At 43.7% G+C, this 12146-nt stretch overlaps 1 protein-coding gene across 3 annotated transcripts in view; it reads right to left on the bottom strand.

The window, feature by feature from the left end:
- The window catches only part of ERC1 (ELKS/RAB6-interacting/CAST family member 1), a 245201-nt gene that overhangs the window by 112780 nt on the left and 120275 nt on the right, over positions 1-12146 (bottom strand). For all 3 annotated transcript variants that reach the window (XM_068970755.1, XM_068970756.1, XM_068970757.1), the window contains one exon: positions 323-483. In XM_068970755.1, the coding sequence (XP_068826856.1) occupies positions 323-483 (161 nt within the window). The remainder of the gene's footprint in view (positions 1-322; positions 484-12146) is intronic.

Genomic DNA, 12146 nt, shown 5'->3' with positions numbered 1-12146 from the left:
CTCTGGAAATGTTTACAATAAAACATAGTTTTAAAATTACGCAGCCATCATGAGACCTCAGGAACAACGACTTGTCTGAACTTTGCAGAAGGTTTTAGGAGTTTCAGAGATACAACTGGACACAGATACATAGATACATAGTCCTCTAGAGGACTTATTTTTCAAGGAGAAGGAAGCAAAATCTGTTTCTATTTGACCAGGATTTGTCCCAAATCTAAGGAGCAGGTTAGCCTTAAGTGGGTCGGGGTAACCAAGGGGTAGAAGATGAAAGTGACGAGGACCAGCACTGCTAGCGAGTGGAGAACACGGTAAAAACACTTACTTCATCTCCAGAACTTCCTCCAAGTGCTTCCTTCTCTCGGCCCGGAGGTTGGTCAGATGCGTTTCCTTCTCGGCCAGCGACTGCTGAGTGGAGGACAGCTTCGCCTTCATGGACTCCAGCTCCTGCTTCACCTTCTCCATGGCCATCAGTAACTCCTCCACCTGCGGGAGATACGGAGAAGTCAGAAACTGAGGGCCCAGGCTGGAGACAGTCGGAGGAGCTGGGCAGTGGGCAGCACCTGGGCCAACAACACTGAAGACACGCACGTCGGAAAATCCTGCTCTCATTGGGTCATACACAAGGTAGGAAAAGAACTACATCTCCCGTGGCCACTCTTAATCGTTTCCACTTCAGGACACAAAGAACTTCATTTTCTTTTTGATAAATTCAAGAGCATCAGTTCAAGAAGTAACAGTCTGCCACAGACAACCCCTTTAAAGGAACATACTTGGAAATAGTCCAGAAACTTCCATGGAAATAACACTATAATGCAGACAAAAATATAAGGACCAAAATCTTAATAAACATTTCTAGAAGGGTTTTAGGACATAAAAGCCATAAACTTGACTAATACCAGATGCAGAATAAACATAAATGAGTCACTTTTATTTGTTCAAACTGAGGTTCTTCTGTTTACACCATCACCAAGAATTCTGAGTTCAACAAACAGCTAGAATTCAATCAGATAATTTCTTGCTCTAGAGCCAGGTAGGTAGAGTTTTCTCAAGAAAGGCAGGAAGAAAAGTAGAAATATATCTCTTATGACCAGATGGAGAAGAGACAGGATGCTTGAGAAAGACCTGTAAACACACCAGAGAGAAAGAGGAGAAACAAGAGAAGAAACAAGAAGCTAGGAGAGCAAGGTCAGCACTTTATCAGTTATCTCCACATGTGGTTCCAAAATTAGATTTAAATAAACAAGTTCACCTTAATTCAGAGGCCAAATTATGCTGACAAAAAGTATCTGTTATCAGCTAAAAGCAACCTCAGCAAGATAACCAAACAGCCAAGTATACCAATCAGAAGATTACTGACAAGAAATAATCCTGGTTATTAATACAATCCTTTTCAGAGGTAAAGGTGAATGTAAGTAGTTTGGTAACAGCAGACTCACTGGAAAAGACCCTGATGCTGGGAAAGATTGAGGACAAGAGCAGAAGGGGACGACAGAGGATGAGACAGTTGGATGGCATCACTGACTCAATGGACATGAGTTTGATTAAGCTCTGGGAGATGGCGAAGGACAGGGAAGCCTGGTGTGAGCAGTCCACGGGGTCACAAGGAAGCGGACACGACTGAGCGACTGAACAACAAACAGCTGTTAAAAACGAACAGTAAACAGATACATTTAGTTTGCTGGCGCTTGAATTACTTTGAGTATCTTTTCAGAAGTGGTCAAGTTACTGTTCTCAGCTAATAGCATCCTGACTGTCCCACCTGCTCTGAGACTTCTGTTATTATGCAGATCTCCTCGGATATGTACTCACATATCTGCAAGCTTTACAACAAAAAAGCTCTGCCTTTTTGAAGACTGTCAATAAAGATGACTCCGCATTATCAGTTTAATTCATATCCTGTTTTTCACTGCTCCAGGCAAGCTATGGTATCAGTTTCTTAGGTAACTTGAAGGGGTACCTTATACATACACAAGCATGTATAATACATTATTCTTCCTCTTTCTATACAAACATAAGCCCACTCTGAAAAGTGAAAGTTACAGTCGCTCAGTCATGTCTGACTCTCTGCGACCCATGGACTGAAGCCTACCAGGCTCCTCTGTCCATGGGATTCTCCAGGCAAGAATACTGGAGTGGGTTGTCATTCTCTTCTCCAGGGGATCTTCCCAACCCAGGGATCAAACCCAGGTCTCCTGCATTGCAGGTGGATTCTTTACCAACTGAGCCACCAGGAAAGCCCCAAGCCCACTCTACACATACTCTTATGTATCTAAAGATTTTAGTAAACCTTTATTGAGCTAAAAACACACAAATAATAAATGTACAATCTGAAGAGTTCTAAGTGAACAAATCTATGTAAAGAGCTCGCAAACCTACAACCAGAATATCACCAGGACCCCCACTCTCATATCCCTTTCCTAGGTAAAGTGTAACCATATTGCAACATTCTAGTTTATAGTCTATTTGTTTTAACACTATACAAATGGAATTACATAGTATATACTTTTAAGCACTGGTGTTATATATGTGAGATTCATCTACATTGCTGGGCAAAACTGTAGTTCTCATTACTGTCTGATATTCCACTGTGTGAAAATAGTGGAATTCATTGTGCCAAACGACAGCAATTCATCTTCTGATGATACCAGTATTGTAATCCTGGAATAAACCTCACTTCAAGCATTTCTTTTTCACATACACTATTTGTGGACTGGCAATATTTTGTTTAGGAATTTTTATATTTATGTTCATGGTTGAGACAGGCCTAAACTTTTCCTTTCCCGTATTAGCTCTGTCAAGTTTTGATGGGAAATTATGCTGGCCTTATAAAACATGTCCCTCCTTTTTTAGTTTCTGGAATTGTTACTGTAAGAATGAAATTATCTGCTCCTTTATGTTTATTAAAAATCACCAATATAACTCTCTGGGCTTGAAATTTGTGGGAAAAAATTTTATTACCAATTCTTTTTTTCCAGGTTTTCTTTTTCATATTTAGCTAGTTTTGCTAAAGTTTCATTTTTCTTGGCATTTGCTCATTTAGCCTAAGCCTTCAAATATACTGGCAATGATATCCCTGTTCTTTTTAATACCTGCAGGACTTATGAGCCCTGTATCATTCCAACAGTTGCTCACTGAGCCTTCTTTTTCTCTTTAGTCTCACCAAAGGCCAGTTAATTTTCTTAGTATTTTCATAGGACCAATTTTGCGCATCATGGACCCTTTTTAGAAAAAAGGAGAACTGATTGTTAAACTCTTCACCTTAGGCTACCATGGACCTTTTCTTCCATCCTGCCAAGACGAAAACCCAGCATTTAAGTTCAACAGCTTAACAATAACTTATCTTTGAATTCCCTCTCAATTCACCCCCTGGCCTGAGAATGTCCTACATTCTTGACAATGTATGAATGCATATTTTATTAGCCATCCTCAATTGTTTCTCGGGAATAATTTTCCCAGCATCTAGTCTGCCATGGTTACAGACATGTGTTACCTTTCATTCCGAAGTTAAACTCGCAGAATTCTGCTTGTTAGTAAAACATCGCTTTCTTAAGGATTGCTTAATTTCCCATACATTTGCGTGCCAGACCCTCAAGGTAGTTCCACCTCAGATCATACATTTATCCAAATAGCTTTTAAAGCATTTTGGCATCTAATGTAAGAATGGTCCCGTAAACCAGGACTTCCAACTAATCACCTGATTTATACTCTGGCTCCAAGCCAGGGAAACAGCTTCAAAGCCAAACTGAAATTCTTCGCTTTCTGTTACTTTTCCACAGTCCCAGAGAACACAGTCAGCTGTCTCCACTCGGACATTCATCCCGTTTCATGCCCACCTTACAACAGTTGTTAATGTAGTTTTGGGTACAGACACCGTAGTCATGCATGGATGTGAGAGCTGGATCATAAAGAAGTCTGAGAGCCAGAGAATTGATGCTTTTGAACTGTGGTGTTGGAGAAGACTCTTGAGAGTCCCTTGGACTGCAAGGAGATCAAACCAGTCAATCCTAAAGGAAATCAGTCCTGAGTATTCTTGGAAGGACTGATGCTGAAGCTCCAATACTTTGGCCATCTGGTGCAAAGGGCTGACTCATTGGAAAAGACCTTGATGGTGGGAAAGATTGAGGGCAGGAGGAGAAGGGAGTGACAGAGGATGAGATGGTTGGATGGCATCACTGACTCAATGGGTATGAGTCTGAGCAAGCTCCAGGAGATAGTGTAGGACAGGGGAGCCTGGCGTGTTGCAGTCCATGGAGTCACAACTTAGCGACTGAACAACAATTGAGACATGAAGGTAATGAAAGCTGAGTAGAAGAAAAGAAGTAATACATACCACACCAAACAATGAAGAAATTCTCCACAATTTTAAAATGTGCTTCGGGTCACAGTATGATTTTCAAAAGCACATGTTTTAAGACATTAAAAGAAAAAAGTCCAGACCAGAGCAGGGATTCAAGTATGTAACCTAAACTGCCTCTGCTAAGACATTAAGGAGGGAGCTCTAGGCGGACAGTGTGCAGTGCCAGCAGCACCAGATGGTTTGCTTAAATCACAAGCTAATAAACTTCGACTCAGAATCAAAAGGGAACAAGTTATGGCTTCACCACGGGCCGGTTTCCCTAGGCAGCAAAGAGCCTGGGTGCCGCGGGGCTGGCAAAGCTGTGTCTCCACGTTTCCCACAACCAAGAGCAAAACGCTGTCTGCAGTTTTCAAGATGCTTCTGGAAAATCTTGTTAGAATTCCTTGGGAAGATAGGCGGCCTAAGTCTCCAAAGAGAAAGGGAAAACAATCAAAAGGAAAAAGGAAGGGCACAAAAAGAAGATTATTTAGAGGTTACGCATTCACTGATAAGTCAGATTTTCACACAGCAAATCTACTCGTTTTCCTGATTTCAACAAAATTCTAGATTAAGACTCACTCTGCCACACAATCACCAAAAAAAAAAAAAAAAACTCACCTAGCCCGAGTTGAGAAGCCTGACTGAAGCATGGATGAGAACAGACACACATACCTACACGCACACGTTCCACTACCGTCTCCTAACAAACTGCTGTAGGTGCCCCACAATCAGTACTCATATGAGAATTTGAATTTATAGATTTCCCAAGAGATTTATGCTAGTATTTATGTAAGAAATCTTCTCTTTATCCCAGTATGTTCTTCTGGCCAACACATGGTACTTCTTTGGTAAGATATACACCAGCAGTGCACTATTTTATGAATATGGAACAGCTACAGCTATTATAGTAAGAGTAACAGTGACTGATACTATTTGAGTCCTTTGAAATGTTCTAAGCACTTTACATGTGTTGTCTCATTAAATTCTCACAAGGATCCTGTGAGGTCGTATTAATATTATCCTCAATTCTACAGAAGAGGGTTTAGTGGGTTTAAGTGCCTTATTCCGGGTCACACAGCCAGAAGAGGCAGAGATGGGATTCCAACTGAGGCAGTGAGGTGCCACTGAGTGCACAGATGATGCTGCTCTGCCACAGGGCATCAGCGTCCAAAAAAGTCCTAAGACAGCTTTCCACGACTCATCTAACAATCCCTCCGGGGAGCATTCCCAGGCCCACTTCTGCATCTTTCTATCCTTCTTTTCTCCCCATTTTCTTCCCCCATCCAGATACTTAATCCTCCCCCATGTGCCAGGCACTGTGTTAGACTGCCAGGGCTTGACAGACATACCTGTTTCCCGACTGCCCTTGCGCTCATAGTCCACACAAAGATATAATCATTCATTAATCACATTCAGCAATGTGAAATCATGAATAGATTCATGTAAGGAAGCACACAATTGCACTCATCTCACACGCTAGTAAAGTAATGCTCAAAATTCTCCAAGCCAGGCTTCAGCAATACGTGAACCGTGAACTTCCAGATGTTCAAGCTGGTTTTAGAAAAGGCAGAGGAACCAGAGATCAAATTGCCAACATCCGCTGGATCATGGAAAAAGCAAGAGAGTTCCAGAAAAACATCTACTTCTGTGTTATTGACTATGCCAAAGCCTTTGACTGTGTGGATCACAATAAACTGAGGAAAATTCTGAAAGAGATGGGAATACCAGACCACCTGACCTGCCTCTTGAGAAACCTATATACAGGTCAGGCAGCAACAGTTAGAACTGGACATGGAACAACAGGCTGGTTCCAAATAAGAACAGGAGTATGTCAAGGCTGTACATTGTCACCCTGCTTATTTAACTTATATGCAGAGTACATCATGAGAAACGCTGGGCTGGAAGAAACACAAGCTGGAATCAAGATTGCCAGGAGAAATATCAATAACCTCAGATATGCAGATGACACCACCCTTATGGCAGAAAGTGAAGAGGAACTAAAAAGCCTCTTCATGAAAGTGAAAGAGGAGAGTGAAAAAGTCGGCTTAAAGCTCACCATTCAGAAAACGAAGATCATGGCATCTGGTCCCATCACCTCATAGGAAATAGATGGGGAAACAGTGGGAACAGTGTCAGACTTTTATTTTGGGGGCTCCAAAATCACTGCAGATGGTGATTGCAGCCATGAAATTAAAAGACGCTTACTCCTTGGAAGAAAAGTTATGACCAACCTAGATAGCATATTCAAAAGCAGAGACATTACTTTGTCAACAAAGTTCCGTCTAGTCAAGGCTATGGTTTTTCCAGTAGTCATGTATGGATGTGAGAGTTGGACTGTGAAGAAAGCTGAGTGCCGAACAATTGATGTTTTTGAACTGTGGTGTTGGAGAAGATTCTTGAGAATCCCTTGGACTGCAAGGAGATCCAACCAGTCCATTCTGAAGGAGATCAGCCCTGGGATTTCTTTGGAGGAAATGATGCTGAAGCTGAAACTCCAGTACTTTGGCTACCTCATGCGAAAAGTTGACTCATTGGAAAAGACTCTGATGCTGGGAGGGATTGGGGGCAGGAGGAGAAGGGGACGACCGAGGATGAGATGGCTGGATGGCATCACTGACTTGATGGACATGAGTCTGAGTGAACTCCGGGAGTTGGTGATGGACAGGGAGGCCTGGTGTGCTGCGATTCATGGGGTCGCAGAGAGTTGGACATGAATGGGCGACTGAACTGACTGAACTGAAGGAAGCACAGGATGCCATGAGGATAAGCAGCATGAGGCCTTCATCTGTGCTGTGGGGGACTGAGGGAAAGATCCCCCAAGGAAGTCAAGGAGCTGGTGCGGAGCAAAACAGCACTCCAGCCCCCGGGCCTGGCGTCTTTAGAAGCCCTGGAGTACAAAAGTGTATATCTATCTGAGAAGATAAAAATTATGAAAGCAAAGCCCTGAGAACAAGGAAAGAAGGGAGGCCATGTGCAGGAGAGGCAGGAAGTGGTCAGACGTAGAAGGATTGAGAAGGCCTCACGAGGGGTTTGGGCTTTTCTCCTCAAAGCAACAAGGTACCAAAGGATGGGACGAAACAGAGGAGCAGTAGGATTTAGAGTTAAGATCAGAATGACTAAAACAATGGACTAAGGAATCTAAGGTGAACAGAGAGGGGCTAGGATAAAGTGAAAAAAGACACAGGGGCTCTAACGACACAGAAAGACAGCTGTCATGGGACCCTGAAAGCTGAGGTGACAGGAAAGTGATCTGAGAGGAAGGGACTGTCATGAGGTGGGTGGAGGTGGATTACAGTAATAAGGTCAAGGATGTCAGATGTGGGATGAAGAAAGGCCATGGAGGCAGTGACCTCTCGGGCCAGGAATTGGAGAGGACAGACAGATGGGTTATCCATGTGGGTGCTCAAGTCAGCGAGGCAGGAAAACACTTCACGGAAAAGCTTCACACCACAGCTGAACATCCTGAGCCCTGAGAAAGCAGAGGCTGCCATAAGGCTGTGCCGGATAGCGGTATGAAGGGCAATAGGAAGCAGGACAGCTGAGAGTCCGCCCTCCAACTCCAAGGCGCAGAATAAACATTTACTGATCACTAGAAGGGCTTGCCAGGTGGCTCAGAGGTGAAGAAACCACCTGCCAGCTCAGGAGACACAGGTGCGATCCCTGGGTCCAGAAGATCCCCTGGAGAAGGACATGGCAACCCACTCCAGCATTCTTGCCTGGAGAGCCCCACAGTCTGAGGAGCCTGGTGGGCTGCTGCCCACAGGGTCGCAAAGCATTAGACACAACTTGGCAACTAAACAATGGCCACGATCACCAGAGAGGGTTGTCGGGAGATCCCAGGGGAAAGGCCGGATTAATAGGCAAAGAAGGTCAAAGCGGTTTCAGAGGTAAAGTGAGAATGTGTCTCAGTGCCAGGACCCAGGGCCGAGTAGACACTCAGTGAGTATTTGCTGAAGGGGTGAAGGAAGAGACATGAATCTGTAAACTCTGGTGATCTAGTAGGAAACATAAAAGGGAAAAGAGGAGCTGAAGAGCTAGGTTAAGGCAAGAAAGCCCTGGACAGTGTGGCGGTGATGGAGCAGAGCTCAGATGATCAGGGGCTGAGGGAGGCGGGGTCTGGTAAAATCCAAGATGAGAAGAACAGTAGAGCTAACTCCACCAGGCACTTCAAAATGAACCAGAGGCCACCAAAACAGCAACATAAAAGTTCTGTTTGTCTAGTTTCCATTTAAATGCACATGACTTATATGATAACATTAGCTTTAACTTCCTATTCTGTTTATTGAAAATAAGATATAAGTGATTCTTGAGGTGACCTAATGGTAACAAAGAGCACTGAATTAAGCAGTATGTTATCTGGGAACTGTCAGATACCACTGCTGTCTGTTAGCCTCCTGACACTATGAGGAACCCAAACCTTAGCAAAAGTCACAAAGAAGAAACTGTAGAAACTACTGCTTGGCTCGGGGAAGTCTCTCGATTTCTTGCCTTTTGATGCACTGCTGGATTTCTCCAACAGTGCCAAATAAAATCAGCAAATGATGAGATTCCCCTGGTGGTCCACTGGCTTAGACTCCATGCTCCCAATGCAGTAAACCCAGGTTTGATCCTTGGCCAGAGGGCTAGAGCTCACATGTCCCAACTATAATCTGGTCCAGTGACATGTGTTTTAATATATATATATATTTTTTAAAAATCAACAAATGATACTTTAAATAATTAATGTGCTCCCATGGGTGAGAAATGTACACAAAAAAGTTTTCTTTAATGTCCTTCAAAATAGGCTTCACATTCCCCTAGGATGCTCCATAATGTCTGATGCTGCATGGGGCTCCCAAACACCCGTACAGTTAAGGCCAACTCGCCGAGGAGCTGGATTCACGTTGACTGGCTGTGCCCCTCCGCTGGCGGCTGCCTTTACGTTTCTAGGAATAGCATGCTGTGGCTGACACATCTTCAACTGGAGATAAATTTGAAAAGAGTGGAAATACAATAACGTGAGAGAAATGCTTCTTTTTCAAGCCGTCTCAATTTTCGCAGAGGGTGTGGGTTAGATAAGTCCTATATTAAGTACTCATTACTCCACTATGGACCCTGAAAACTCCGACATCAATAAAATGCGGGTGTATGTTATCAAAGCAAAGTGACAACGTCCCCCTGCTGGGAGAACTTCCATCACATGAGTCACAGAGGCTGGAAAGAGGCTGTGCAGGGGCCAATGTTCATCTCACGATCGATTCTGTTTACGTGATTTCCTGGTAACACAACACCAAAACTAAGAGTTCAAAATCGGAAGTAAGCACTGAAAACTTTTTTTTTTTTGGCGGAGACCATTACTTGATTAATTTCTGCTATCAACTGCTTATTTTAGCTACAAATAGCTTGCACCAGCATCAAGTAAAATATAAAGTTACTAATTTCCTGGGTCCACATAAACTGCATGGCTCCTCTTCTACACCTGTGAGAAAGGAGGCTAGAAATAATCTAGATGACATTACATTTTCTTTACCTTTTCTGCACCTGGGTGAATTAACTCAGGAAAAGAAACACAAAAAGAAGCAGGACAAGACTTCTCCTTGAACTTCGAGCTCTGGTAAGTTCTCTCCTAAAAAAAATTTTTCTGTGCATTCCTGGAAAGTCAAAGTGAAAATGTCAGTCACTCGGGTGAGTCGGACTCTTTGTGACCCCATGGACTGTAGCCCGCCAGGATCCTCTGTCCATGGGATTCTCCAGGTAAGGATAGTGGAGTAGGGAGAGCCATTCCCTTCTCCAAGGGCTCTTTCCGACCCAGGGATTGAACCCGGGTCTCCTGTGTTGCAAGTGGATACTTTAGCACTTGAGCCACCAGGGAATAGATACAGAACACACCAGGATACAGAAGACACTAGGAGGGCTGTGCAAGCTGTCTAGGTTTGGGGGAAGACATTTGCTTAAAGTTAGTTGGCTACACATATGTATCAGCTCAGTTCAGTTGCTCAGTCGTGTCTGACTCTTTGTGACCCCATGAATCACAGCATGCCAGGCCTCCCTGTCCATCACCAACTCCCGGAATTCACTCAGACTTACGTCCATCGAATCAGTGATGCCATCCAGCCATCTCATCCTCTGTCATCCCCTTCTCCTCCTGCCCCCAATCCCTCCCAGCATCAGAGTCTTTTCCAATGAGTCAACTCTTCGCATGAGGTGGCCAAAGTACTGGAGTTTCAGCTTCAGCATCATTCCTTCCAAAGAAATCCCAGGGCTGATCTGGAATGGGTGAATTTAATTCAGATGACCATTATATCTACTACTGTGGGCAGGAATTCCTTAGAAGAAATGAAGTAGCCATCATAGTCAACAAAAGAGTCGGAAATGCAGTACTTGGATGCAATCTCAAAAATGACAGAATGATCTCTGTTCGTTTCCAAGGCAAATCATTCAATATCACGGTGATCCAAGCCTATGCCCCAACCAGTAACGCTGAATAAGCTGAAGTTGAACGGGTTCTATGAAGACCTACAAGACCTTTTAGAACTAACAACCAAAAAAGATGTCCTTTTCATTATAGGGGACTGGAATGCAAAAGTAGGAAGTCAAGAAACACCTGGAGTAACAGGCAAATTTGGCCTTGGAATATGGAATGAAGCAGGGCAAAGACTAATAGAGTTTTGCAGAATCTAGAAAAACGATACTGATGAACCTATCTGCAGGGCAGGAATAGAGACACAGACATAGAGAACAGACTTGTAGACCCAGCAAGGGAAGGGGAGGATGGGACGAACTGGGAGAGCAGCACTGACATGCAGACACTCCCGTGTGTAAACAGACAGCTAGTGGGAAGCTGCTGTGCAGCACACGGAGCTCAGCTCGGCGCTCTGTGCTGACGTAGAGGGGCGGGATGAGGGGTGGGTGGGAAGCTCAAGAGGGAGGACATCTATGCATATGTATAGCTGATTCACTTTGCTGTACAGCAGAAACTAACACGACATTGTAAAGCAATTATCCTCAAATTAAAAATAAATTTAAAAATTTATATGGTCACTTCACAGGGAGAAAACCTTAATTCAACTTTATTACAGAAAACAGCAGTCCTCTTCCTAGCATGAAGTCAGAGCATTTAAGGCTAGAGACCCCACCTCTAAGGTCAAATGCACAATCTGCATGAAACAGTTTCAGACTGTTTCCTTAAGTTTTCACCAATAAAAACAAAAACTTATTGACATTTTAACTGGAAATTTTAATCCCTATCATTTGTATTGCTAAAAAAAAAAAAACAAAAAACAGCTACCTAGAAGTACAAAGAAAATACTGGCAAAAGACAGTTATTTGTCTGTATAAAAAGTTTATTATTAGCTATAGGAGAAAAGTAAAAGTGTGGGATTTAATGTCTGGCAACCCAGGGACACAAAGAGGGAACTCACACGTGAGCATGCACACACTCATACACACTATACAGGATTGTTCTGGTCTGGCCATAATAAATGAGGCTCAACATCTGTGTCCTGCTTTTACAGAAAACCAGAACACCTGTGGGGGTGATAATCGACTCCACACAGGTGAGAGCACAGAGGCCTAGAGGCACTAGGGGCCTTGCCCTCCATCACAGCTAATAAACAGAAGACGGCATAGCACCCACGTCACCTGATTCTGGCTCAGAGCCCTGCACACCTTCATTCACTCAAGAGGGTGGAGGCCATAGGAAGAGACCCGTGAGCACCGAGGCAGAGCTTAGGCCACGCCACACACACACACGAGAACTCTCTGCTGTGCAAGACCAGCCCCGCTGTGCGGATTTCTCTAGGAAAATAGGTTTCATTAAAAACATCCAGGG

This window comes from Capricornis sumatraensis, chromosome 4 (assembly GCF_032405125.1).
Source record: "Capricornis sumatraensis isolate serow.1 chromosome 4, serow.2, whole genome shotgun sequence".
Lineage (NCBI taxonomy): Eukaryota > Metazoa > Chordata > Mammalia > Artiodactyla > Bovidae > Capricornis > Capricornis sumatraensis.
Note: the sequence above shows the minus strand (reverse complement) of the source record. Positions and strands in the feature narration are given on the sequence as shown.